Source organism: Mesocricetus auratus, unplaced genomic scaffold (assembly GCF_017639785.1).
Source record: "Mesocricetus auratus isolate SY011 unplaced genomic scaffold, BCM_Maur_2.0 Super-Scaffold_100008, whole genome shotgun sequence".
Lineage (NCBI taxonomy): Eukaryota > Metazoa > Chordata > Mammalia > Rodentia > Cricetidae > Mesocricetus > Mesocricetus auratus.
Window position 1 is genome coordinate 75,603,083 of NW_024429192.1, and position 24,902 is coordinate 75,627,984.

Here is a 24,902-nt window from a genome sequence, read left to right on the forward strand (position 1 = left end):
ACAGAGTGTAACTAAAACGTGGAAGCAGGGGAAAAATGGAAAGCTAGTGATGTTATTTCACGAAGATAACGATCTTTGTCATGGTAGAGATTAAGGGCATTATAGATCATTAAAACTTCATCTTATATGGAGTGAAATGATGTATTAAAAAAAACCTAATGGGCAGATTAGATGGCTCAGTGGTTAAGAGAACTTGCTGTTCCTAGCACCCACGTAGTAGCTTATAGTCATCATTAACTCTGTTCTAGGTAATCCCATGTATTCTTTTGACCTCCACAGGTACTAGGCATACATATAGTACATGTACATACATATAATCAAAAATACTTGTGCACATAAAACCTAATTTAAAAAAAGGAAAACTGTTCATAGTGTGTAAATATTGTTTTAACATTAACAGACTTTTGTAAGCTTAGATTTGGTATTTCAGGAAAATACAAATTCTGTTAAGGATGGCTATAAATTATTTTATTTTCGAAGTTATTTTGAGGAAAGGAAGGTAAAGAAGGTTATTGGTAATGCTGTGAATGGTTGATACAAAGTCATCATTACAGTGGGTCCTAGACCCAATCTGATTTGTTAAGTCTTAAACCTTTTTTGTATCATATCTGTTATTCCTAAAGTGTGTGGGTATGCTTCTGGGGATTGAACCCAAGTACTTATGAGTGCTAAGGAAAAGAATGCTCTGCTGAGCTTATATTATTACTCCCTCCCTCCATACAACCACATCTTTTAGAAATACCTCACCTATTTTCCCAAATAGACCTTTAGACAAGATTGTTGTCTTAGTTACTGTTTGCTTGCTACCATGACAAAAACAAAAGCAACTTACAGGAGAAAGTTTATTTATGTTTATGGTTTCAGAGGGTTAGAGTCTGTGACCATCATGGCGCCAGATAGTCGGGTATAGTGCTAGAGCAGTAGCTGAGAGCTCATATCTTGAGACACAGCCATGGGGCAGAGCAAGCACATTGGGTATAGTGCGAATCCTTTGAAACTTCAAAGCACTTTCCAAGTGATATATCTTCTCAACAAGCCATACCTAATTCCAAACAGCTCAGCCAACTGGGCACCAAGTTTGGGGGTATTCTTATTTAAACCAACATATTCCATTTTCTGCCCCCCATAGACTTGTGGCCCTATTATAATGCAACACACATTTAATCCCACTTCAAAAGTTTTCATAGACTTTTATAGTCTCAGCACAGTTTAAAAGTCTAAAATCTCTTCTTAGACTCAAATCAGTCTCTTAATTGTAGCCCTATATAAAATCAAAAAGCAAATTACATACTTCCAACATACAACGACACAGAATTTACATTACCATTCCAAAGGGGAGGAAAGGGAGCACAGTGAGGAAATACTGGACTTAAAACCAGCAGGGCAAACTCCAAATCCTGTAGCTCCATGTGTGGTGTCAGCTGCTTAGATGGCTCTGCTCTTCCAGCTTCGCTGACTGCAACACACACACTTCTCTCTCCTGTGCCTATTCAACTCCCTGTCTACAGTTCTCCTGAGAAACATTCCATGGCTCTGGCATCTTCCCTTGAGGTTGCTAACACAAATCTAGGCTTCATTTTCAAAGGTTCACAAAATGGCTTCTGGGGGCCTCTGAAGCCATGTCTGGCCTCAGGCTCTCCTGAACCACAGAGGAAGATTCCCACAACCCCTTTACTCATGCATCCTTCCCTTATCACTGTAGAGCCAGAAAAACATGGACAACACTGCCAGGTGACTTGCCTGCTTATATTTTCAGACGCTTTCCTTTGTTGTTGTTTGGGAGCAAAAAATTCCCCCAGGCCTTTCCTGTTTACAAGTTGGAAGGTTATGTTATATTTCCTAATGTTCTTTTCACTTCAGACTGTACTTTTTTTTTTTTTTTTTTTTTTTTTTTGGTTTTTCGAGACAGGGTTTCTCTGTGGCTTTGGAAGCTGTCCTGGAACTCACTCTGTAGACCAGGCTGGCCTCGAACTCACAGAGATCCACCTGCCTCTGCCTCCCAAGTGCTGGGATTAAAGGCGTGTGCCACCAACGCCCGGCCAGACTGTACATTTTTTATATCTTATTCCTTGTTTGCTTTTTTCCGTTTTGGACTGCATAAGTGATTACTAATAACTACGAGATAGAGAGTCAACATTAGGCTGTCTTGAAATCTCTACTAAGGAAATTCAATACTTTCCAATTTAGTATCAGGCAGATTCTTATACAAGGGCAGAAAATAGCCACATTCTTTGCCAAATATCAAGAATTGTCTCTAGCCTAGCTGCTTCTATTGTTCTTTGGAACCTCTGGAGCCGGGCCTCTATGGTCCACACTTCTCTCAGCATTATTGTCTTCCCAACTGCCTACTAGGATGGCCTGTTAAGTCCTGCTTACAGTGGCCAACCATTTTCCTGATCCCCAGTTCCTGAGTCTTCCCAATTCTCCAAAAACATATCCTCACTAAGCCTATTGCAGCATCAGCTCGCTCCTTAGTATCAGCCTCTGTGTTACTAAAACACCACACCAAATGTTTAATTTGGGACTTACAGTTAACCCATGAAGGTGGAACAAAGGCTTGCTAGCCAAAGCAGCAGAGAGCTTGCATCTTAATCTGCAAGTTGGAAGCAGAGAGATGGCATACTTGGAATGTCAGGAGTGTTTTGAAACCCACCCTCAGTGACAGACCTCCTCCATCAAGGCCACACCTCCTACTTCTTTTCCAAACAGCTCTCTACCAACTGGGGACCAAATATTCAAGCATATGAGCATATGGGGTCATTCCCATTCAAGCCACCATAAATGTCAAACTGCCACCATATATTTATTGGAGAAGACTGGGAAGGTTGAGCAGTAGCTCTGGGTCTCTGTTATCATGAGGGATTTCAGGTTACCTGTGGGAGAAGCCAAGAAAACCCTGAGTGAACATGTAAAGAACATGTAAAGAGTGGTGCAGTCCCGAGTGAATGTGTATTATTGATATGCTCATGGCCTTGTCAGACCCCTGGGAAACCCATGAACTACCTGTAGGTCTAGGCTAATGATATAAATAAAATAATAAAAACGCTGAAGTTCTTAGTTATGTGTAGCTGGTGCCATTCCATCAGAGTATACATACCCCACCAGTCCCCAGCTTTTCTGTATGTGTGTCTTTCCTTTCTTCATCCTCATCACTGCTGCTAGTCAGATTCCAGGACCAAGCCACACGGGATGCAGCAGTTACTAAAAACACCATTCTTTGGACTTGATCAGATAGATTATGAGGATGCTGAAAATTGAATTCAGTTTTAGGGAATTAGTTTTCTACCTTAGAAATAAACAACCCAGAAAAAACAGTGTGACTGAAATGTACTATTTAAGTCAATTTAATGAGTACAGTTTAATGGAGTTTAGTGTGTTAGAGATGTGTGAAGTAGAGTAAGGTTTAAAAAAAAGCCAATCAGATGCTGATTTATTGGTTTATATAGAGCACTACTTGTATTGCTGATCATGATTTCACTTACTACCCATAACTTGCTGACTGCCACATAAACTTCTATAAAATTTTTCTTGCTTGCTCACCTCACTTGGTGTTTTTTTTCTCTTCTTCTTCTTCTTCTTCTTCTTCTTCTTCTTCTTCTTCTTCTTCTTCTTCTTCTTCTTCTTCTTCTTTCTTCTTTCTTCTTTCTTCTTTCTTCTTTCTTCTTTCTTCTTTCTTTTTTTTCCAAGACAGAGTTTCTCTGTGACTTTGGAGGCTGTCCTGGAACTAGCTATTGTAGACCAGGCTAGTCTTGAACTCAGAGATCCACCTGCCTCTGCTTCCTGAGGGCTGGGATTAAAGGTGTGCGCTGCCACTGCCTGGCTCCACCTGGTGGTTTAGAGCATAAAATAAAAAATGTGAACTGGACCAGATACTGAGACCTTCCATGAGCTTTCCTGTATCTGGTCCATTGGTGATGTGTCTTTCACTCTCATTGGTGTTGACTTCTTTTTCCAGGAAGGTTTCACAACGTGTACAGTTATTGCTGCAGTCACTTGAAAACATTTTCTGTTTTTAAAGAAATTAATTCTAAACATATTAGCACTATCCTACTTCCCCTGGTGTCTAGCAGCTCCCACATTACTTTCTGTCCTAGTAGGTTTGCCCTTTGTCTCTTCATGTGTTCACTAACTGACCCATTGATGCATTCATAATTTGATGACATTTTGGGTAGAGGTGGCAAGTTGGAGTCAGATTAAGGTCACACCCTTCAGGAAGCACAAAAGGAGAGGAAAGGACCAGGAACAAGAAAGGACAAGAAAGGGGTTCATTCTTGTTCTTGCCATTTCCTCTCTGTTTTTGTGCTGCCTGAAGGCTGTGAGGTAAGCAGCTTTCCTCCTCCCGTACCCCTGAAGGCTGTGAGGTAAGCAGCTTTCCTCCTCCCGTACCCCTGAAGGCTGTGAGGTAAGCAGCTTTCCTCCACTGTATCCTTCCACCGTGATGCTTCCACCTTCCCACTGGTCTGAGACTTATGGGGGTACCTGAGGAAGGACTGTATCTCCTGCAAGTGCCCTTACTTGCTGAGTTAGTTACAGTGATGGAAAACATACTTTGTAATGTGTTTAAGGGCCATTTGTGTTGCAGTGTACATCAATATCTTTATATTGTTTTGTGCTTGAAGAAATGTAGTATATCTATTCCATATATTTCATTTGTTCATTGACCTGTTGATGGACATTTGACTACTTTAAAAATTTTATTTTGGCTATTGGGAATAAGGCTGATGTGAATATTTGTATGTGTTCTGAAGTATACTTTTTTTTAATGGTTCAGAAAGATTTTATTTCCAAATTAAGACTTGTAAAATAGAAAGCCATGTGCCCCCTGCTGTCTGACACAATAAACCATTCTGAACTCATTTAAGAAACAACTATGAGAACAAAAGGCAACCATAAGGACCCTGGGGTGCGGGGAGAAGAACCTGGGTCTCTGACAACATTCCCTGGGCTACATAAGCACTGGATCGCCTAGAATCTCAAGAGGGATTTAAGAATTGTTCAGTGGCTTCTGAGATATTCCTAGGAGCTTTTTCTAAGTTGCTTAACTCCAAATCTGATTCCATGATTTCCATGAACAGGAGAACCCAGACACATTGTTATGTCTAAGACAAAAAACATCCACTAAACTAGCCTTAAATTGTGTGGAGTCAAGCATTATCGTTTGTTATAAACTTTATAGCGTATGTTATTTTTCCATTTCCATGGGAGGACATTAAATTCAGTCACCACAAGACAGAACAGTCTTTGGTTATGGAGAGACAAGTAAGTGTAAACTGGCAGCATTCTCCACTCTTTTTTTGTAACCTTTGTAGGTATTTACAAATAGAATGTGAAAGGACCAACACTGTATCTGAAGTTATCAACACTGTAGCTGAAGATAAAGGTGTCAAAGATGGTTTTATATGTATGTGAAAAAATTCTGTATATACATACACATCTCACTATTGATCAGTATGTAAGGAAAAATTTAGAACAATGTAGTTATTAAAATTTATTATACTCTAGAATTCAGCTACAAGAACGTGTTCTCATAAAAGTTACTGCCTGGGGCCTCCCTCCAGCCCGCATTATCAATACTTAGGAGGGGCAATATAGTTTTAAAGCATTTGTATGGATTATAGGTTAGAGTGGTTCTAGGTAAATAGTCTGCAATACTGGCTAACTTTATGCTAAAAAAATAACAAAATGCATAGATCACAGAAGCAGACCCAACAAGTTAAGCAGTTGGCAAAGTAGTGACAGTCTGAGTCAGACTTAGAAAGGAGGGCCTTGGGTCAAACAGTGGAAGAGCACTTGCACAAGGGCACCCAGATTCAATCCTTAGCACCTTAAAAAAGCAAGAAAGAAAGAAAAAGAGAAAGAACAGAAACAAGTCACTGTTCATCTCCCCTAGGCTATAAACACAAAGCCCTGGAGTCTTCATGGTTCTGTTGTAGGAGTCATTTGCTCTGGCCAAGTTTTTTGTTTAAGGTTTTTATCTGTTCTGGTCAAGATTAGTTGTAATGCAGGATTAAAACCAGCTACTCTGGAGTCATGTATCCTTTTTCTAACCAGTGGAGGACCCAGAAGAAATGGATGACAAACTTTCTCAAAGGTCCATCTTGTGAGATTTTGAGGTGCTCACTCAAGTGGGAAAGACCAAGGCAGGACAAGACATCTGTTAACAGGATTGTCAGGATAACATTCAGGGCAGTAATCAGCTCTGTTAATACGGTCTAAGAATAAGAACACTTGGTAACAGTCATCTTCAACACGTTCAGTTTGGTATAACCAATGCCCCAGTTCTAAACTAGGGAACCACTGCTGCCCACAATCAGGGCAGTGTGAATTATCGGAGAACATCTGGGCTGAGAAAGACAACACAAGCAATGTAACAGCAAAAGGCAACAATGACAGAGAGAGAAAGGCAGGAAGCAACAGTCAGTCCTGTTACAGGCTTCCTTTAGCAACTTCTCGGTTTAACAGCACACTTGACTGTTAATTCTGGCTTGCACCTCAATACAGTTCTTTAAGATCTTGAAGTCTATTTTTCACTTAATTGCAACTCAGTCTCTGTACTCAGGGACCAGTCCAGTCTGGAATACTATCAGTCAGTTACTAGCAGCACAGATCAAAGAATAGCTCCTTCCAATCCCAACGTCTTAAGGAAAGCCAGACTCTAGTCTGAGCTGTTGAGCAGTATCAGCACTCTGCTCTGCCGGTGAGGTTATTATGCGTGGTAAAACAGTCGATGACGAATTCGGTGAGTCTTGTGTTGAGGCTGGCACTTTTGCCTGATGGCTCTTTACAGTGCTGTAGTATGGTCAGGAAAACCTGGTGGAGTTCTCTTCAGTGGATCAATGAAGTCAGTCTTGAAAGGACCTTTATCTGGATCCCCTCACAGAGGAGTAGCTGATGTTGATTGTGCAGGATGGTCTGGGAATGCGTCACATACAAATTGCAGCCAAGTTTTAAAACATGGGACAGTTAGGATCAGCAGCAACAAGACTGTTCCTCCTGTTCCACAACGCTGGTCTGCAACCCCCAGCTGCCAAGGCAGAATTCTGAAGTATACTTTTAAGGTAGAGACCTAGAAAAAGAATTGCTGGGGAATAGTGATGACTGTGTTTAGGTGTTGAAGGAACTGCTGCTGTGTCTTCCAGAGAGAACCGACTTTACAATCTTAGCAGCAGCGTCTGATGATGGTGCTTCCTCCACATGCTCACCAGTACTTCCTGACTTTGGTTTCAGCCATCCTGTGCACAGGCTATGGCATCATATCTTACTGCTGTTTGTTTGAGAATCAGGGTCTGATCATTTCTTCCTCTTCAAGACTCATGTCACTGAACTCAGACTTAGAAGGCAGCGGGAGGACAGCCTGTCTCTTGGCAATCTGTTCCTGGTGTTTTTCTTTGGTTTCTTTCATCCGTTGGACAAAAGTTTAATATATTCTTCAGCTTCTTCCTTTTATTAGTGCATCATTTCTTCAGAAAAGCTTGTTAACATTTGTGTTTCAGGACATGGGGGGTAATCTCAGGTGCCTGTGCTGCTTATTTTGTCCTGAGGGCTTCCTAACAGCATACTAGTGGACATAGTCTTCTTTAGAGACACTGAAAATTTTCAATTCTGTTAGCTCTTTTGGGCCCTACCTCCCAAGTCATAGTAATATCTTGTCAATCCAAGATTCCCCCTCCCCCATTGAGATTTGGTGTCCATAGTGCATTTGTGACCAGACTTAGTTCTTGGTCTATAACAAGAATGCCCCTTACTCAATAGCAGGAACACTCTGCTGTGGGTCAAGACACTCTGCTTCATAGGAAAGTCTTGTTTGTCATTCCCACCACAGATTTGGACCATATAACCCTTCCGCTCTTCACCTAGAGCATTAGCAGCTTACTTCTGTGAATGTGTACTTCTCATAAAGTGTGAAGTTTGAATTTAGTGACATTGGTCGGCTGGGAAGGAGATATTTCAGCTTTATCTTGACATAGCCGATTGACTACCTAGGAAGCACCATGAAAAAAGCCGTACTGTGGTTTTGATTGGCATTTCCATTATGCCTAGTGATACTGACTATTCTTTTGTATGTTTATTAGCTATTTATATGTGTTCTTGAGAAGATTCCATATCTGTCAAGTTTCTTTTTTTTCCCCTTGGTTTTTTGAGACAGGATTTCTCTATGTAGCCATGGCAGTTCTGGAACTCACTCTGCTCACTCTGTTAGACCAGAACTCAAAGAGATCTGCCTGCCTCTGCCTCCCAAGTGCTAGGATTAAAGGCATGTGCTACTACCACCTGGCTTTATTTTCATTTTTAATCTTAAATTTTAAAACAGGATGCCATGTAGTCTAAGCTGGTCTTGAATTTACTATACAGCAAGACTTGCTTTTACATCTTTTAAAAAATTTATTTATTCCTGGTGTGTGTGTGTTTGTGTGTCTGTGTGTCTGTCTGTCTGTCTGTCTCTGTCTCTGTCTGTCTGTCCATCCGTCCCACAACATGAATGCGGAGGTTAGAGAATAACTTGTGGGAAGATGAGTTTTCTTTTATGTGGAGCTTAGGGATTGAACTTGGGTGTCAGGCTTGGTGGCAAGCACCTTTATCTACTGAACCATTTTGCCAGCTGGTCTTGAACTCTTGATCCATTGGGCTTCACTTACCAAGTGCTGGGATTATAGGTATATGTCACTGTGGCCAGTTCTTTGATGATTCTTAGATTGGACAGCCTTTTCTTCTTTTTAATTGTTTAGTTGGAGAAGTTCTTTATTCTAGATAGAAATTCCTTCTCAGATAACATACTTTGCAAGTAAATCTTCCATTTTTGTCACTTGCCTTCACTTAAAATAATACATAGAGTAATAGAAGAACTACATTTGGTTACATTTAAAAAAACAGAGGTTAAAAGCACCGATTGCTCTTCCAGGGGTCCTGAGTTCAATTCTCAGCAGCCACATGGTGGCTCACAACCATCTACAATTCAATCTGGTGCCCTCTTCTGGCATGTAGGCAGAACACTCTATGTGTAATAAATAAATGTTTAAAAAAAACAGTTTTCAAATCAACTGTGCAGAGAGCATGCCTGCTTGTGGGGCTTCTCAGTTCCTACTACTACTTCCAAGTCTGCCTTTCGGCAAGCCCACTGGGGCAGCTAGAATTTGAGCTTAGCTTTCTGAATCCCATTTCTGGTCTTGTTTTCCCGTTTCCCTTCTGTTGAGAACTTTGTGTTCATGCTTAGGTATCACTTTGTTTGCCCTCTTCTCCCACCATCCAGACCTCTGCTCTACTATGGAAGGAGGCACTGACCTCAGAAGAGTCTGGATTATGCTTCTGTCCTCAGGCTTTTGAACTCTTGAGTTCTTGGTGATATTCTTGGGCCAGGCTCATCCTTTCCCTCTATCTTCTTGCTTTGGGAACGAAGCTGTTACTCTCCAGTGTTTGTCATCCTCCTTTTTGGTGTGGTTGTCATCTTTAGAGCTCTATGTAGACAGTGACTTTTGATAAGTGCTTTATTGCCTAGCTTGCCCCTTGTTTTCTAATTGATGAGCTTGTTAGAATGGATGTACATGATTACCATGTGACAAAGTGACAGGACTCTGATTTCACCTTAATACGTGAAGTTTAGCTTCACATAAAAAAAGCATTATAGCTAATAATGTTGCAAGCCATCTATTGTGTGGAGATACTGTAAATGTGCGCTAGGTCTTTCAGTGTAGTGACAGAAAAGTACAAACAATGACAGGTTGATAGACTGTTATTTGTGCTAGTATCATCTACCCAAATTACCAGCTGTGTTTACTGAACAGTACCAACAAGAGGTAATTGCCTCAGAGGAAATGCTTGTTATTGAAAAGCTTTAATTTTTTTGAGGTGTTTACCTTTATAAACAGTAATTTGAAGGAATAGCTGTTTATTTTGTTTTATTCAGTCTTCTGATTATGGAAGTTAACTACAACTTCTGGATTGCACAGGAGAGCTGCTGTAACCAGCTAGTGGTCTTTGTTAGAGGACCACACATCTGTCTTTTAAAGTATGTGCAATTCCTGATTTTACTGAGAGATTAAAGCTAGAAGGGAGAAGCCAGAGTGTGTTGTTACTTGCCTGTACCCCCTCCTTTATTCTAAGGAAATCACCCCCTTCAGAGTTCTGCAATAAACATTGTTAACTGCATTACTGGAGTGTGTTAAACTATTGTTGTGTTCTCCCTTGAGCTTGTCTATTTCCTTGCAAAATCTATAGCATATCCAGACAACTTGGTGCTCTGTATTTGAACAAATCCATTACCTGGTTTTATCATTGGGTTTTAAGATCTTAGGGAGAGGCATTTTGTTTCTGAATGTTCAGTCTCAGCAGCACTTGGTTTATGTCAGTTCACAAATACTGAGAGAACAAAAGCATTTTCTGTAAGTTCAGCAAATTTTTGTACTGGCTACCTATTGTGTTATCATTTCCGGTGGTATTGGCTCTATGCCAGTGATTTAAGAATGAGAAAATCAGTATCTCAAGTACAGTTTTACATGATATTTTGCTTCTTTTAATTTATCATTCTGTAGTGATAGTTATTCCCAGATTCATTGCCGTAACCGAGGCTTATTTCCTCTTTATCTAGAGGTATTAATATGTAGCAAATAGACTTGTGAATGTGGTTTTAGGATGGTTGAGGGAGAGATGGTCAGAGTCTTTCTGGTCCTCACATAAAGAGTAAAAATTGTGTGATTAATTCTTCTGTCTATATAGTAACACATGGATCATACCATGGTATCAGGAATTTAGCAAGTTGTCTTTTTTTAAAATTTAATTTAAATTAGAAACAAGTTTGCTTCACATGCCAATCCTAGCTCTCTCTCCCTCCCCTCCTCTCCTGCCCCCCCTTCAACCCTCCCTCTCTCCTTCCCCCAATCCCCACTCCACTCTCCAAGGAGGTTGAGGTCCTTGTTGGGGGATCTCGAAAGTCTGTCATATGATCTGGGGCAGGGCCTAGGCCCTCCCCCCATGTGTCCAGGCGGAGACAGCATCCCTTCACATGGAATGGGCTCCCAAAGTCCATCTGGATGACAGGGCTAAATGCTGATTTGTTGCCTGAGGCCCCAAAGGATGCTGAGGCCTCCTCACTGACACCCACATTCAGGGATCAGTCCCATGCTGGCTTCTCAGCTATCAGTCTGGGGTCCATGAGCTCCCCCTTGTTTAGGTCAGCTGGTTCTGTGGATTTCACCTGCCAGGTCTTAACCCCTTTGCTTTTTGTTCCTCCCTCTCTGCAACTGGGTTTCAGGGGTTCAGTTCAGTGTTTAGCTGTGGGTGTCTGCTTCTGCTTCTATCAGCCACTGGATGAAGTCTCTAGGATGGCAGCAAGTTAATTTGGAGGTCCTTTGACTTATTGACGCTATATATAAGTCAGATGTATCAAATGTTCCAACTTTGATTTAAATTTTATTTTTTCATTTTGTCTAGTTCAGTTCCAGGTCATATTTTAGTGTCTGGCATATGTTTTACAGTTTAATTGTAATATTTTATTTGGACTCTTATGTAGTTGATACCATTTTAGATTTATAAAGAGGTAGTTAATGGATCTATTAAGAGTCACTCTTTGGAGCCGGGCATTGGTGGGGACCTTGGGTAGCTCACCTTAATATTCTAGAAAACCTTAACCTTTTGTTGCATTTTCTAGGATTGAATGAAATTCTCACACACACAAAAATATTATTGGAGTGTGTATATTCATGTATATCACTTGCTAATTGAACTGTCTGATTTTGCCCATTAATTTTATGTCAAGAGTCCTTGACTAAGAACATCACCTAGGGGAAAATGTTCATTTTTTGAAAATTTCCTCATGATTGACATAATGCCAGTATAAAATTGATTGAGTAGGAGTTTATATACATGTTCAGCACTGTTGTATTGTTTTACACAATGCTTTTTAGTGACATTACCATTAAAATATTTTTTCATATTATATATTTTGATCATATTCTTTCTTCTCCCCAAACTCCTCTCATATCCTCCTAATCCCCACCTGCTATTGTTATGTTTTCTCTATCTGTCTCTGTCTCTCTGTCTCTCTCTCTCTCTGTATCTCAAAAGACAAAAAAAAAAATTGAAAATCAAACCAAAAAACCAGTAAGGGAAAAAAAATAACAAAAAGAAACAACAAGCCCACGCACATACAAAAATGGAGTCTGTTTTGTGTTGGTCTGCTGCTTCTGAGCATGGTGCCTGCCTGGAATGTGGATGATATATCCAGTGACATTCTGTTAGAGCAAAATAATACATAGGAACTCACAGAGACTACAGAAGCATGTACATGACCTGTTCAGGATCAAACTAGACAAGTCCCAGCGTTGAGAAAGGGGAGTGGACACAAAAGTCCTACCTAACTAATAGCTATTTGCTATTGATATAAACTGGCATTTTCATTTTAAGGGACTATTAGGCTAGATATTTCCTGAGAGACAATACTTTTTTGAGGGAAGTTTACCTTTGGGTGAATAATTTGTGAAAACTAATCTACAAAAGGCTTAATAATGTATCTCTTGCTGGGTGGTGGTGGTAGTGGTGGTAGTGGTGATCGCCTTTAATTCCAGCACTTGGGAGGCAAGAGGCAGGTGGATCACTGAGTTTGAGGCTTGCCTGGTCTACAGAGAGTGAGTTCCAGGATAGCCAAGGCTACAAGAGAAACCCTGTCTCAAAAATAAAAACAAAACAAAACAAAAAACCTCAACAAAACAAAACTGTGTATCTCTTAATAATTATGAGCTTTTATGTTGACACTGACATTCTTTTGTATAGGAGTTAAAGTTCCTCGGAATTTTCGCTTGTTGGAAGAACTTGAAGAAGGACAGAAAGGAGTAGGTGATGGTACGGTTAGCTGGGGCCTTGAAGATGATGAAGACATGACACTTACAAGGTGGACAGGCATGATTATTGGGCCACCAAGGGTCAGTGCTATAAATTATACATGTTTACTGTTAATATTTATTGTTTATTTTGAGTTAGTATTTAATTTTATTGGTAATTAAAGACAATTGTGATAACTTTTGACAGGACTAATTCCTGCATTTTTATATGTTCTATGTATGTTTAATTGTTGCTACCTCTTGTTTGAAGGGTATAAGCTTGGTTAGCAGGAGGACTGGGGTGGTGGAGAAGTGGCATGGTTGTTGTCCCCAAAGTGTTTGTATTTTAGTAGAGAAAAAAAGATCAGTCCTAGTGTTAGATTCTAATATGGCTGAGCAAGTTCACCATGTTTCTTCTACTGGAACAAGTTGAGGAAGGGATAGCAGAGGATGAAATTGCCTTTGGAATGGCCATAAAGGACTGATTGGTAGGATTTCTGAAGGTGGAGATGGAGAACATTCCATATCAGAGAGGAAGAAAAGGGAGGAAGTGGAGGGGATATTTGGAAGAGTGTGTCACGGTATCTGCTCTCTTATGTGACTGAAGATCTCTAGATTGGCTTGCAGTGATTACGCATTGCTGTGCCCTCTGTTTCACAGGCCTGGGTGGGATATTCTAGGTCTTAATGCCCCAATTTACAAAATATAGCAGCAAATCTAAGAGTCTTCTGGAGGTATGTAGTTCAGTGGTAGAACATATGAAGTTAGTATGGATACCACATGGAATTCTTTTCCCTTCCTTTCCTTCCCCTTCCCTTCCATTCCCCCTCCTCCATTCCCCTCCCCTCCCTTCCCCCTCCCCCTCCCTTTCCCTTTCCCCTTCCCTTTCCTTTCCCCTTCCCTTCCCTTTCCCCTTCCCTTCCTTTCCCTTCCCCTCCCTTCCTTTCCCTTCCCCCTTCCCCTCCCTTCCCCTCCCTTCCCCCTTCCCCTCCCTTCCCCTCCCTTCCCTTCCCTTCCCTTCCCTTCCCTTCCCTTCCCTTCCCTTCCCTTCCCTTCCCTTCCCTTCCCTTCCTTCCCTTCCCTTCCCTTCCCTTCCTTCCTTCCCTTCCCTTCCCTTCCCTTCCCTTTCCCTTCCCTTCCCTTCCCTTTCCCTCCCTTCCCTTCCCTTTCCCTCCCTTCCTTCCCTTCCCTTCCCTTCCCTTCCCTTCCCCCTTCCCTTCCCTTCCCCCTTCCCTTCCCCTTCCCCCTTCCCTTTCCCCTTCCCCCTTCCCTTTCCCTTTCCCTCCCTTCCTTCCCTTTCCCTCCCTTCCTTCCCTTCCCCCTTCCCTTCCCTTCCCCTTCCCCCTTCCCTTCCCCCTTCCCCCTTCCCTTTCCCCTTCCCCTTCCCTTTCCCTTTCCCTCCCTTCCCTTCCCCTTTCCCTCCCTTCCCTTCCCTTCCCCCTTCCCCCTTCCCTTCCCCCTTCCCCCTTCCCTTCCCCCTTCCCCCTTCCCTTTCCCCTTCCCTTCCCTTCCCTTCCCTTCCCTTCCCTTCCTTCCCTTCCCTTCCCTTCCCTTCCCTTCCCTTCCCTCCCCCTTCCCTTCCCTTCCCTCCCCCTTCCCTTCCCTTCCCTCCCCCTTCCCTTCCCTCCCCTTCCCTTCCCTTCCCCCCTTTCCTTTTTCCTTGGCAGGGTTTCTCTGTATAGTCCTGTCTGTTCTGGAACTCAAACTCACTCTGTAGACCAGACTGACCTCAAACTCACAGAGATCTGCCTGCCTCTCCTCCTAAGTGCTGAGATTTAAGGTGTGCATCAACACTGCCTGATTAAGGTTCTTAAATATTTTCTAGTATTGTTATTGATATCTTGTGCATTTGTTCTTAGGTCTTTCTCAGGATTGTGTGAAGTTTTGTTTTGTTTTTTGAGACACGGTTTTTCTGTGGCTTTGGAGGCTGTCCTGGAACTAGCTCTGTAGACCAGGCTGGTCCTGATCACTGAGATCAGGAGGTCTGCCTCTGCCTCCCGAGTGCTGGGACTAAAGGCTCGCACCACCACCACCACCACCACCCAGGTGTGTGAAGTTTTTATGTATTTTTTTTTTACTAGACAGAGAAATTTTTTCTTGCAGTGCATTCTTTATTCAGTGTCTTAAGCAGTGCATTGAAATAGGTATTATTTAATTTTTCATGTAATTAGCAGTGTTAGACGAGTAAGTGTATCTTACGACATTTTCTGGTGTTCCTTTGCAGTCCTTTTATACTGAGTCTGTTAAGAGTACACAGTTTGTAGACTTCATGTGTACTCTTGAAAGTCTCCTTCTGACTTCTGCTCTGATTCTTCCATAGATATTAAGAAAAGGAAATATAAGATTGGTTAAAAGACTATATAACTTGGTATTTGTGACAAAAACTGATTTCTTCACTGTCTGTAAACATTATTATGATAGTCTAGCTAAAAGAAAATTAAAAGCATGTAGTTGTAACATTGTGGCATAGACTAGCTTGAAGATTTAAGTCAAAACTTGGTAAAATGTAAATTTGAATTTATTTAGGTTGGGTTTTTCTCCAGTCACTTCCCCCAGTAGACTTTGTATCTGAAGAATGTGTTGGACCTGTGTCTAGTTTATCAGTGGTCTTGCAGACTGACTCAGCATAGTTTCCCAATGGGGAGGAAATGCTCTAGTTCCTACTTTATTTCTCTCCATTTGGGTCTCCTTTGGGATTCCTAAGCCCATTGCTTTTCCTGGTGTCATTGACACACAGGAAATACCATGTCATGCCCTTACCCAATTGGAGCTAAAGGCTATTTGTGTAGTTCCTGTCTCTTAGCTCTGAGACACAGGCAGAGATGCCATGGCCTTCTCTTTGGGCCATTGCATTAGAGTTGTGTGTGTGTGTGTGTGCGCGCGCGCGTGTGTTTGTGCGTGTGCTACCTTTTCTTCACCCTACAAGGTTTATGACTGAGGTGTATAATGTACGTTTATTTCATTGGAGTTTAACATGACAAGGTAGGCTTTATAGAATTTTACACTGCTTGGTTAAGAGTGCACAATTTGGAATATGATTGCACAGACAGCCTGATTCAGTAGTACTAAACGGGGTGGAAGGGGCACTGAACAAGGCCTATTAGGTTCTTCTCTATTCCTGACTTTTCAGAGATGAAAAATTTCCTTGTTTTCTGGCTGTAAGGATGAGATTTAATGACCTATTCTAGGACATGCCTGCCAGGTTTTGTGACCTGATTCAGGGGAGAAGAGAAGGACTTGCTTCTGTTTATTTTTTTGTTTACTTTTTGGGGGGCAGGGTCTTGCTGTGTAGTCCAGGCAGGCTGGTTTCAGACTTGAAATGATCCTCTTGCCTCAGCCTCTCTAATGCTTGGACAATCATACCACCATGCCTGGCATTTTTTGTTTTGTTTTTTCTTTTTAATATAATTTCTTTAGATAATATGATCTGCGTTCAAATTGGAGAACCACGAAAAAGATTCTCTCTTGAGAACTGTTTGATTTCACTCAGTTTTGTATAGCACCAAATTGTTGGGTGTATGACTGTTTGCTGTCAAATTTGGGTGAGTTATAGAGCTTTTTCAAAATATTGAAGTATTTAATAACATGCATCAGATTATTTCATACATCTTTTATTTATAGTAGTTTAATATTGCATATCTGAACTCCGCTTAAGAATAGCTTTGTAGTTGTTAACATGGCTTATTTTTCTCCCTAGTTTTATACAGACATCAGTAGATACCTTTGTTACTTTCATTTGTTATGTAATTTCCTGTTTCAGAACTATACTAGTAAGTGAACAAAAGTTATAATGAGAAAGAAAAGCTAATTATTACATGAGAAGCCTTGAAGTCTAATTTATAACCTTAAAATTCCTGTTTTATATGAATGTAGTATTAGCTAAACTTAATAGCAGCTATGTTTGAAAGTTTGTGTAAAAATATATATTAATTCAGATAATGGAGTTAATAAACCATAGAATTCATTAAGTAATAGTGTAAGTAATGGGAAAACAAGAAATTGTTCTATTGTTGTAAGATGAGGTATGTTATGATTTTCCCTTTTCTAGAAGTAATACCTGCCCATCTGTGGAAATTGATCATACTTTTTTATTCAGCAAATCCATGTGAGAATAAAAAGAGGTATTGCTAATATTACTGAAATAATAGAAATCAATGAGATTGTTTTGGCTGGTGAAAACCTTTATGTATGTGTGATACAAGCCATATACTTGTCCTTTCAGTATACCTTTTTTTAAATCAAAATCTAAATTTAAGTTGGTATTTTTTCTGATTCATTGTTGGCACCGTTTGTGTCACAAAAAGTTCTGATTATTGTGATTCCACTTGATAGGATTAGTTTAGTTTCATACTGTACTTTAAATATGTGTGGTGCACTTTCCTAAATTATATAGTTTAAGTAACTTTGTACAGAAGTTTGTATACAATCACAAAGTATATTCCTATCACATTTTCTTTATTAACAGTTAGACAGTATTTTAGTTTTTGTCATTATGATCATCCCTTCTTTTCCCTATCCTTCCAGACAAACTATGAAAACAGAATATATAGCCTGAAAGTAGAATGTGGATCTAAATACCCAGAAGCTCCTCCATCAGTTAGATTTGTAACAAAAATTAATATGAATGGAATCAATAATTCCAGTGGAATGGTAAGTTATGGTAATACTTATTTTTATATAGCATATGATGCATAGGCAGGAGTTTGGAACAGTTTTGTCAAGTTGAAAGGCTAAAGAAGTTTGTCATTCAGGAGGTAGAGGCAGGGGGATTAGGAGTTTGAGACCAGCCTGGGCTATATAGTTTGCTCTGTCACCAAATAATTAGTTTGTTTTAGGTTGTCTTTCATTTTCTTCCCCTCCCCTTCACTGTCTTCAAGATATATAATGTCACACTGTAGCTAGCTCCAGGCTAGCTTTTAACTTGACTCCATCCTGCTTCAGCCTTCTGAGTACTAAGAATGTAAGCATTAAGCCACCAGGCCAATCCTTAACATCTTCAGGTGTCAAAAAGTAACATTTTTTTTAGAATTTTATTAATTGCATCACTAGTCTTAGTTTGAACAAATCTTTGCTTGGTGAAATGACTTACTATTCCTTATTTCTTTCTTTAGAGCTAAATTGCTTTTTTGAGATTAAAAGTATGTTTTTCTTTGAGGAACAGATGTGTCTATTTGATTATTATGGCTAAGCATGGTTGATACATTAAAGTAGATAACAAAATGAGTAAGATGGCCGGGCGGTGGTGGCGCATGCCTCTAATCCCAGCACTTGGGAGGCAGAGACAGGCGGATCTCTGTGAGTTCGAGGCCAGGTTGGACCAACAGCCTCCAAAACAATACAGAGAAACCCTGTCTCATAAAACCAAAAAAAAAAAAAAAAAAAAAAAGAGTAAGATGTCCTGACCCATACTAATCAGTAGGGTAGCTGACTTTCTAATGTGAGTAGATTGATGGTTAGGTTCATAGGATTTTGGACTCAAGCTCTTAAGGTGCCAGGTTGAGAGTACACTCAGTGTGGTGTATATGTTAGGGAACAAAGTAACATCATGAACTTCATCCCTCCTGAGAAGTAAGAATGTCAGGGTTCTTCACTTTGTGTGTTCTTGTTACTCTGTGTTGGTGTTCTCTCTTCCCACCTGTATTTTATGTACGTATGCATCCATTCTCTCTTCCCCTCTCTTTTCTTCTATTATTAAAAGTCACAAATTTATGCTAATACTGTTAAAAACAAAGAATAATTTTGGTGTTACACAGAGGTACATATAAGCAAGCCAAAAGTAGCTGGGCAATGCCAGTTTTTTCTACACAAATGGTACCAGAACCCAAACCTTGCTATCAAGCATACATGGACAAGATGTTTTTCATCTTTTATTATTGACATGGGGGTAACTATGTCTTATTCCATTGGTGGGTGCTTGACTCCACATCTGAGGAAGTTGGCTAATTGGTACAAAGGGGAAGGTTCAGTAAATAGCAGTCCTTGCTGGTCTAAAACTAACTTTGGAGCCGGAGTTATATTATCATTGTGTCACAAGTCCTCCTCCTTGGGGAGGAGAGGGTTTGATTTCATTTTACATTCCAGGAAACAGTTCATCACTGAGACAATCCAGGGAAGGAGCAGAACCATGGGAGACTGTTCTTTACTGGATCGTCTCATCCTGCTTGCTCAGTTACTTTGCCCAAGAGTATACTGCCCAAAGTAGTAGCTCTCCTTCATGAACGAGCAATTAAGAAAAAAATGCCCCATGGACTTGTCTGGTGGAGGCAATTCCTCAGTTGAGGTTCCTTCTTCCCAAATGTCTCTGGTTTGTTAAGTTTATAAAAATTAACCAACACAAATATGTCAGAGGGGAGGTATGCTCATGTGGAAGTCAGAGGACAGTTTTCTGGGAGTCAGGTCTCTCCTTCCACAGTCGGATCCTCCCCCAGGTGTACCATATTTCCTGCTCCCCATAATCTTTACAGAGCAAGTAGCCAGGATAATAACCACTATTATTTTGTTTGAATTTAAAAACAGATTTTAAAACCAAACTTGTGAATTTTTTATAAAATGGCTGACCAGAAGTTGCAGTCAAGTAGAGCATCAGGCTAAAACCAGGCTAACACCGGAATCATATCATTTGTGCTTTACAGTCCTTTGGCTTTGGCCCAAGCTGTGGCCTTCTCTTCAGTTTAACAGATGTCATTTCTGTGCTTGCTGCTGTGTTCACACTTTGTAAGCCTACATGTCATGTACACATGTTTCACCTTGTTTGTTACGACCATGCCAATTTGAGATACTTCATATTGAACTATAAAAAATTAGATTTCGCCAGGTGGTGGTGGCGCACGCCTTTAATCCCAGCACTCGGGAGGCAGAGGCAGGTGGATCTCTGTGAGTTCGAGGCTGGGCTGGACCGACAGCCTCCAAAACAATACAGAGAAACCCTGTCTCGCAAAACAAAAACAAAAATAAACAACAAAAAACAAACAAACAAAAAATTAGATTTCTCATTTTTAGTGCTTAAAATTCTTTGCACCACTTGCTGAGCAATTAGGTTATTTTAAGTTTTTACTGAAAAGTTTGCTGCAATGAGTGTTAAAACTTTTTGCATCTATTTGTGTGTGTGTAGTGGGGGTGTGTGTATGAATGCATGCCCCTGTCAATGTCAAGAGGACAGTTAAAAGGAGTCAGATTTTTCTTCTTACCATGTAGTTTCCTGCAGTCAAGCAAGTGAGTGCCCTGCTGTACCCTAAGACTGTGCTGTTCAGCATGGGGTTCATTGGTTTACTTATTTGGTTGTAATTTGTTGTGTCTGTACTTTTATAAAACACTAGAATATTACTGGAAAAATAAAATGAAAAGATGGACAAAGTACTACTTTAAATTTTGGGGATAGGAGCGCACCTAGTTATAAAATTTGGGCTATTGATCTTATTTTTCTGTAAGCACGGGATGTGACTGACATTGCCTCTGTGGCTGCTTTTAACAGCAGTGGCCCTAAAGCATATATTGTGCCCCAAGGAAAATTCTCTTTTTACTTTCAGTTTCATTTATTTAAAGCTCAGCCAGGAAGTGGCCAAGGATCATCAGTCAGCTTTGGAAACCTTGCGTTTTGATCCATTTGTTTCAATTAAAAACAAAAACAAAACAATTTGTGTTCTTCATAGAAACTTACACAAATACCAGTAATGAAGGGAAAACTTACATGCTCATCCCAGTGCTTCAAAGCATGATGGAAGAATTAGAATTATTCGAATAGGAGCCTTTTGAATTTGGAGCAAAGGAAATGAAGGAAGTGGAAGGAATAGGCTGCTTAAGTCACTGAGAATGCAGCAGAGCCTTTGGGTGAATAAAGATTTTTGTCAGGCCGGGCGGTGTTGGCACACGCCTTTAATCCCAGCACTCGGGAGGCAGAGGCAGGCGGATCTCTGTGAGTTCGAGGCCGGGCAGGACCGACAGCCTCCAAAACAATACAGAAAAACCCTGTCTCGTAAAAACCAAAAAAAAAAAAAAAAAAAAAAAAAAAAAAAAGATTTTTGTCAGGTGTGTATATGGGGACATTAAAATATTTTCATAGAGATGGGAGATATAAAAAGATTTGAATTCCTTGTTATAAACATAAGTTTTGCAGTATATAATAGAAAACACTAATATTTAATGTTTCTTACACTAGGAATTGAACTCTGGTTTTCTCTAAGGACAGCCAATGCTCTTATCTGCTGAGCATCTCTCTAGCCCCTACTTACAAATTTTAAATTGAGAAAAATACTATTTTTTTCTAAGTAATTTTAATAAAAACCCAAGTAACAGAATTTTAAACAAAACATTGGGCATTTTATTTTAATATCTAACAGCTGTAAAAATAAGCACGGGCAAAATATTTGTGTCTTGGGGACAGTCTGTTTTTTTCCTACTGGCAAATTTGAATTACCTTGCTTAAAATTTGAGTAGGGGGGGTTGGGGGATGGGCAGTGAGATGACTCAGCTAAAAGCACTTGATGCTCAATACCAATGACCCTGGAACCCACATTAAAAAAAAAAAAACAGGGGGGTGGTAGCTCAGCTCTGTAATTGCAGCATTACTAAGGCATGTTGGGAGCAGGAGACTAGGATCGTCCATAACCAGCACAGTAACAGAAGTAATTTTAATATCTATACATATGTAAACACAATATGTACATATGCATAGTCATACATAAAAATAGGCCAGGTTATTCCCCAAATTTTGTGGGTTTTGTTTAGGTTTAGCATGCCAGTGTCGGACCCCCGCCCCAGGCTACTGATCTGTAGTAGTAACATCTGATAGTAAATGATCCTTAATCCTAAACTTGGATTTGTAATGGTAAAGGTAGAACTTACTAGAAATATCATCAAAAGTTCATGTGTTAAGGATATCGATTAACCTAAACATCATTGAGTAGAACTTAAGTAAAAGCTGAAAAGTCAAAAGGTGAGGCCTGCTAAATAAATGTAGGATGATATCATTTCCTGGGTAAGAGCTAATCAACAGAAAAGACACTCCCACACATGGAAATTGCGCCTGTAATTCCATGTTTACGTCTGATTTCTAAGGTTTCCAACTTAAAATTAGGTCACATTATATTCTGTATATTCTCTGTGTATCTAAAAGAAAAGGGGTGGGGAGAAGAAGAAAAGTAAAACTCAGGATACTCTAAATGAATTCTACACTACTGCATTACTGGCCTGTGTTATATTTTCAGCTGAGATGCATATACTGGGCTCCTTGCTAGTAGACGTTTACTGCCTTGTTCTGTATTACCACAGTTATCCATGGGTTGGGTTTTCTGAGTAAAGAAAATAGTAAAGAACTATTTTGGTAATAGTTCTTTAAAACATTGGATACACAAAATAGCTCTTACGAAATAAAACCCTATAGACTGTAAATTTTAGAATCCCCCCTCCCCATTTCCTGTCTTACTGTTCTGCTGCTGTGATGAGACACCATGACAAAGCAACTCTTATGAAAAGAAGCATTTAATTGAAGGCTTACCTAACAGTTTTAGTGGGTTAATCCGTGGTTATTATGGTGGGAAGCAGACAGGTATGGTGCTGGAACAGCAGCTGAGTGCTTTACATCCTGATCTGCAGGCAAAGAGACAAACTGGTGTGGGCTTTGAAATGTTAATACCCACTCCCAGTGATACATTCCCTGCAACAAGTCCATACCTGTAGACAGGGGTTCTGTCCCACCTGGTCCCACAGCCATTTAGCCCCAAAGAAACACAGAGAGACTTATATTAATTATATGTTTGGCCAATGGCTTAGGCTTCTTACTGGCTAGCTCTCTTTTAATTAATAACCCATAACTGTTAACCTATGCTTTTCCACATGGCCATATCCTGCGGGAGAATGTCCAGCATCCTATATTCCTGGTATCTACATGGTGTCCCTCTGACTGCTCACTCTCCATGTACTCTCCTTGGAGTTCTCCTTCTCTGGTAGCCCCACCTATACTTCCTGCCTGGCTATTGGCCAATCAGTGTTTATAGAAACATCCTCCATCACATACCTATTCCAACAAAACCATACTTCCCAGTCCTTGCCAAATAGTTCCACTTACTGGTGGTGACTAAACATTTGACTATATGAGCCTTATATGAGCCTATGGAGGCCATCCTTATTCAAAGTACCACACTAACCAAACAACTTAAGGGAGGAAGAAGGCTTTATTTTGGCCTATAGTTAGAGAAAGGTCAAGTAAGGTAGGTAACCGGAGCATGAGGCAGCTAGTCACATTGCAGTCAGGAAACCGAGATAAATGCTGGCGTTCACCTTTTCTTCTTTTTATTTAGCTCAGAACTTCAGCCCATGGAATGGTGCCACCCACATTTGAGTAAATCTCCCCATCTCTCATGACCCAGTCTAGAAATTCTCAGAGCCACACCAAGTGGTTTGTCTCCTAGGTAATTCTGAAGCTAGTCAAGAGACGGTGCTAGTTATGGAAATGAGAGGGTCTCAGCAGGAGAAAAGTTTGAGGGTATGAAAGCGAGGTGGCAAATGTGTTGGGGAAGAGATGAGCGGGGTCCCCTATCCATGAGATTGCAAGTGTGACAGAATGTACTTAAGGAGGAAAAGTAATAGAAAGCTCCATAGCCTGTGCCATAGCAGAGGCCATTCCTAACGGGTTTTGGATCCAGAATGTGCTGCTGAGTGAATTTTTCCCATGTGGAAGTCACTCAAAAGTTGGTTCACCTCAACCCAAATCTCAGGCAAGAGAATGGTTGAGTATGTTGGATTGGTCCTTAAAGTGATATACCCCTTACTAGTCATGATGGTCCCACCTCATGTAAAGGTTGGAAAAAAGAGAATTCTGAAGTTCTCTGTTGGGAGTACTTACTTACTAAACACAAGGTAATCTTTGGCCAGAAATAAAACAAAACAAAGGATTGAAAGTTACACATAAGCTGGAAGAATAAAGCCAAATAGCTAAGCAACAGTTAAGGAAATCTTCATTACTTCAAAATTTTGCTATACAGGTCACCAGGGAAGTTTCAGTGTCTTCAAGAGACACAGTGTAAAGGGCTGAGATTGATGGCTCTGTGATTAAGAGCTTTGTCTTAGGTTTCTATTGCCTGTTAAAACACTGAGCAAAAGTAGCTTGGAGAGGAAAGGGTTTATTTCAGCTTACAGTTTCGTATCACAGTTTATCACTGAGGGAAGTCGGAGCAGGGTCTCAAACGGCATGACTCTGGAGGCAGGAGCACAGTCCATCATCAAGGATGTCAGGGCAGGAGGCTGGAGGCAGGAGCTAATACAGAGGTCATGGAAGAGTGCTGTTTACTGGTTTGCTTCTTAGCCTGCTTTCTTACTTCACCTAGGACCACCAGGCCAGAGTTGGTACTATCCACAGTGAAGTGGACCATCTCACATCAATCATCCATCAAGAAAACGCCCCACAGGCTTGCCTACAGGCCAAGCCTATGGAAGTATTTTCTTGTTAAAGATACCAATTCTCTGATGACCCCAGCTGCTGTCAAGTTAACATAAAAGTGAGCCAGCACAAATGTGTTTTGCTTTTCCAGAGGACCTACTCAACAGCTGCTTGCCCCTTCAGTTCCAGAGAATCTGGTGCTGTCTTCCACACTACAAAGACACTTTCATTTATATGCATGCATGTGGCACATGACACGCACACACACACACACACACACACACACACACACACACACACACACACACACAGCTCTCTCTCACGATTTAAAAAGTAAATCTTTTAAAGAGCTCAATGTACTGGCTGTCCAACCTTGAGAATTTCTTTTCAGAGACTCCTCAGATGATTCTAGCAATCTCATCTTTTTTTTTTTTTTAACATTTGGGAGGTGATTGGTTGTGGTTGTGTGAACATACATGTTCACAGAGGCAGAGGTTGTCATTTGGCATCATCTTCAATTGTTCTGAACCTTTTACTATATCAGGTGTGCTGATTAGGCTCACTAGGCTAGTGCCTTTCACCTCTCTGTGAACTCCTGTGGTGGGGTACAGGTGCACACTGCTCTGCCTAGCTTTTTGACTTGGGTGTCAGCGATTGAGCTTAAGTCCTTAAGCTTGCCTGGTAAGCGCTTGACTGACTGAGCCATCAGCTTGGGTCAT

General features: G+C 40.6%; 1 protein-coding gene and 1 pseudogene across 4 annotated transcripts in view; one reads left to right on the forward strand and one right to left on the reverse strand.

The window, feature by feature from the left end:
- Ube2v2 (ubiquitin conjugating enzyme E2 V2) overlaps nt 1-24,902 on the forward strand; it is a 54,587-nt gene that overhangs the window by 26,507 nt on the left and 3,178 nt on the right. For all 4 annotated transcript variants that reach the window (XM_040751227.1, XM_040751228.1, XM_040751229.1 and 1 more), the window contains 2 exons: nt 12,763-12,911; nt 17,334-17,459. In XM_040751227.1, the coding sequence (XP_040607161.1) occupies nt 12,763-12,911; nt 17,334-17,459 (275 nt within the window). The remainder of the gene's footprint in view (nt 1-12,762; nt 12,912-17,333; nt 17,460-24,902) is intronic.
- LOC121142016 lies at nt 5,937-6,339 on the reverse strand (annotated as a pseudogene).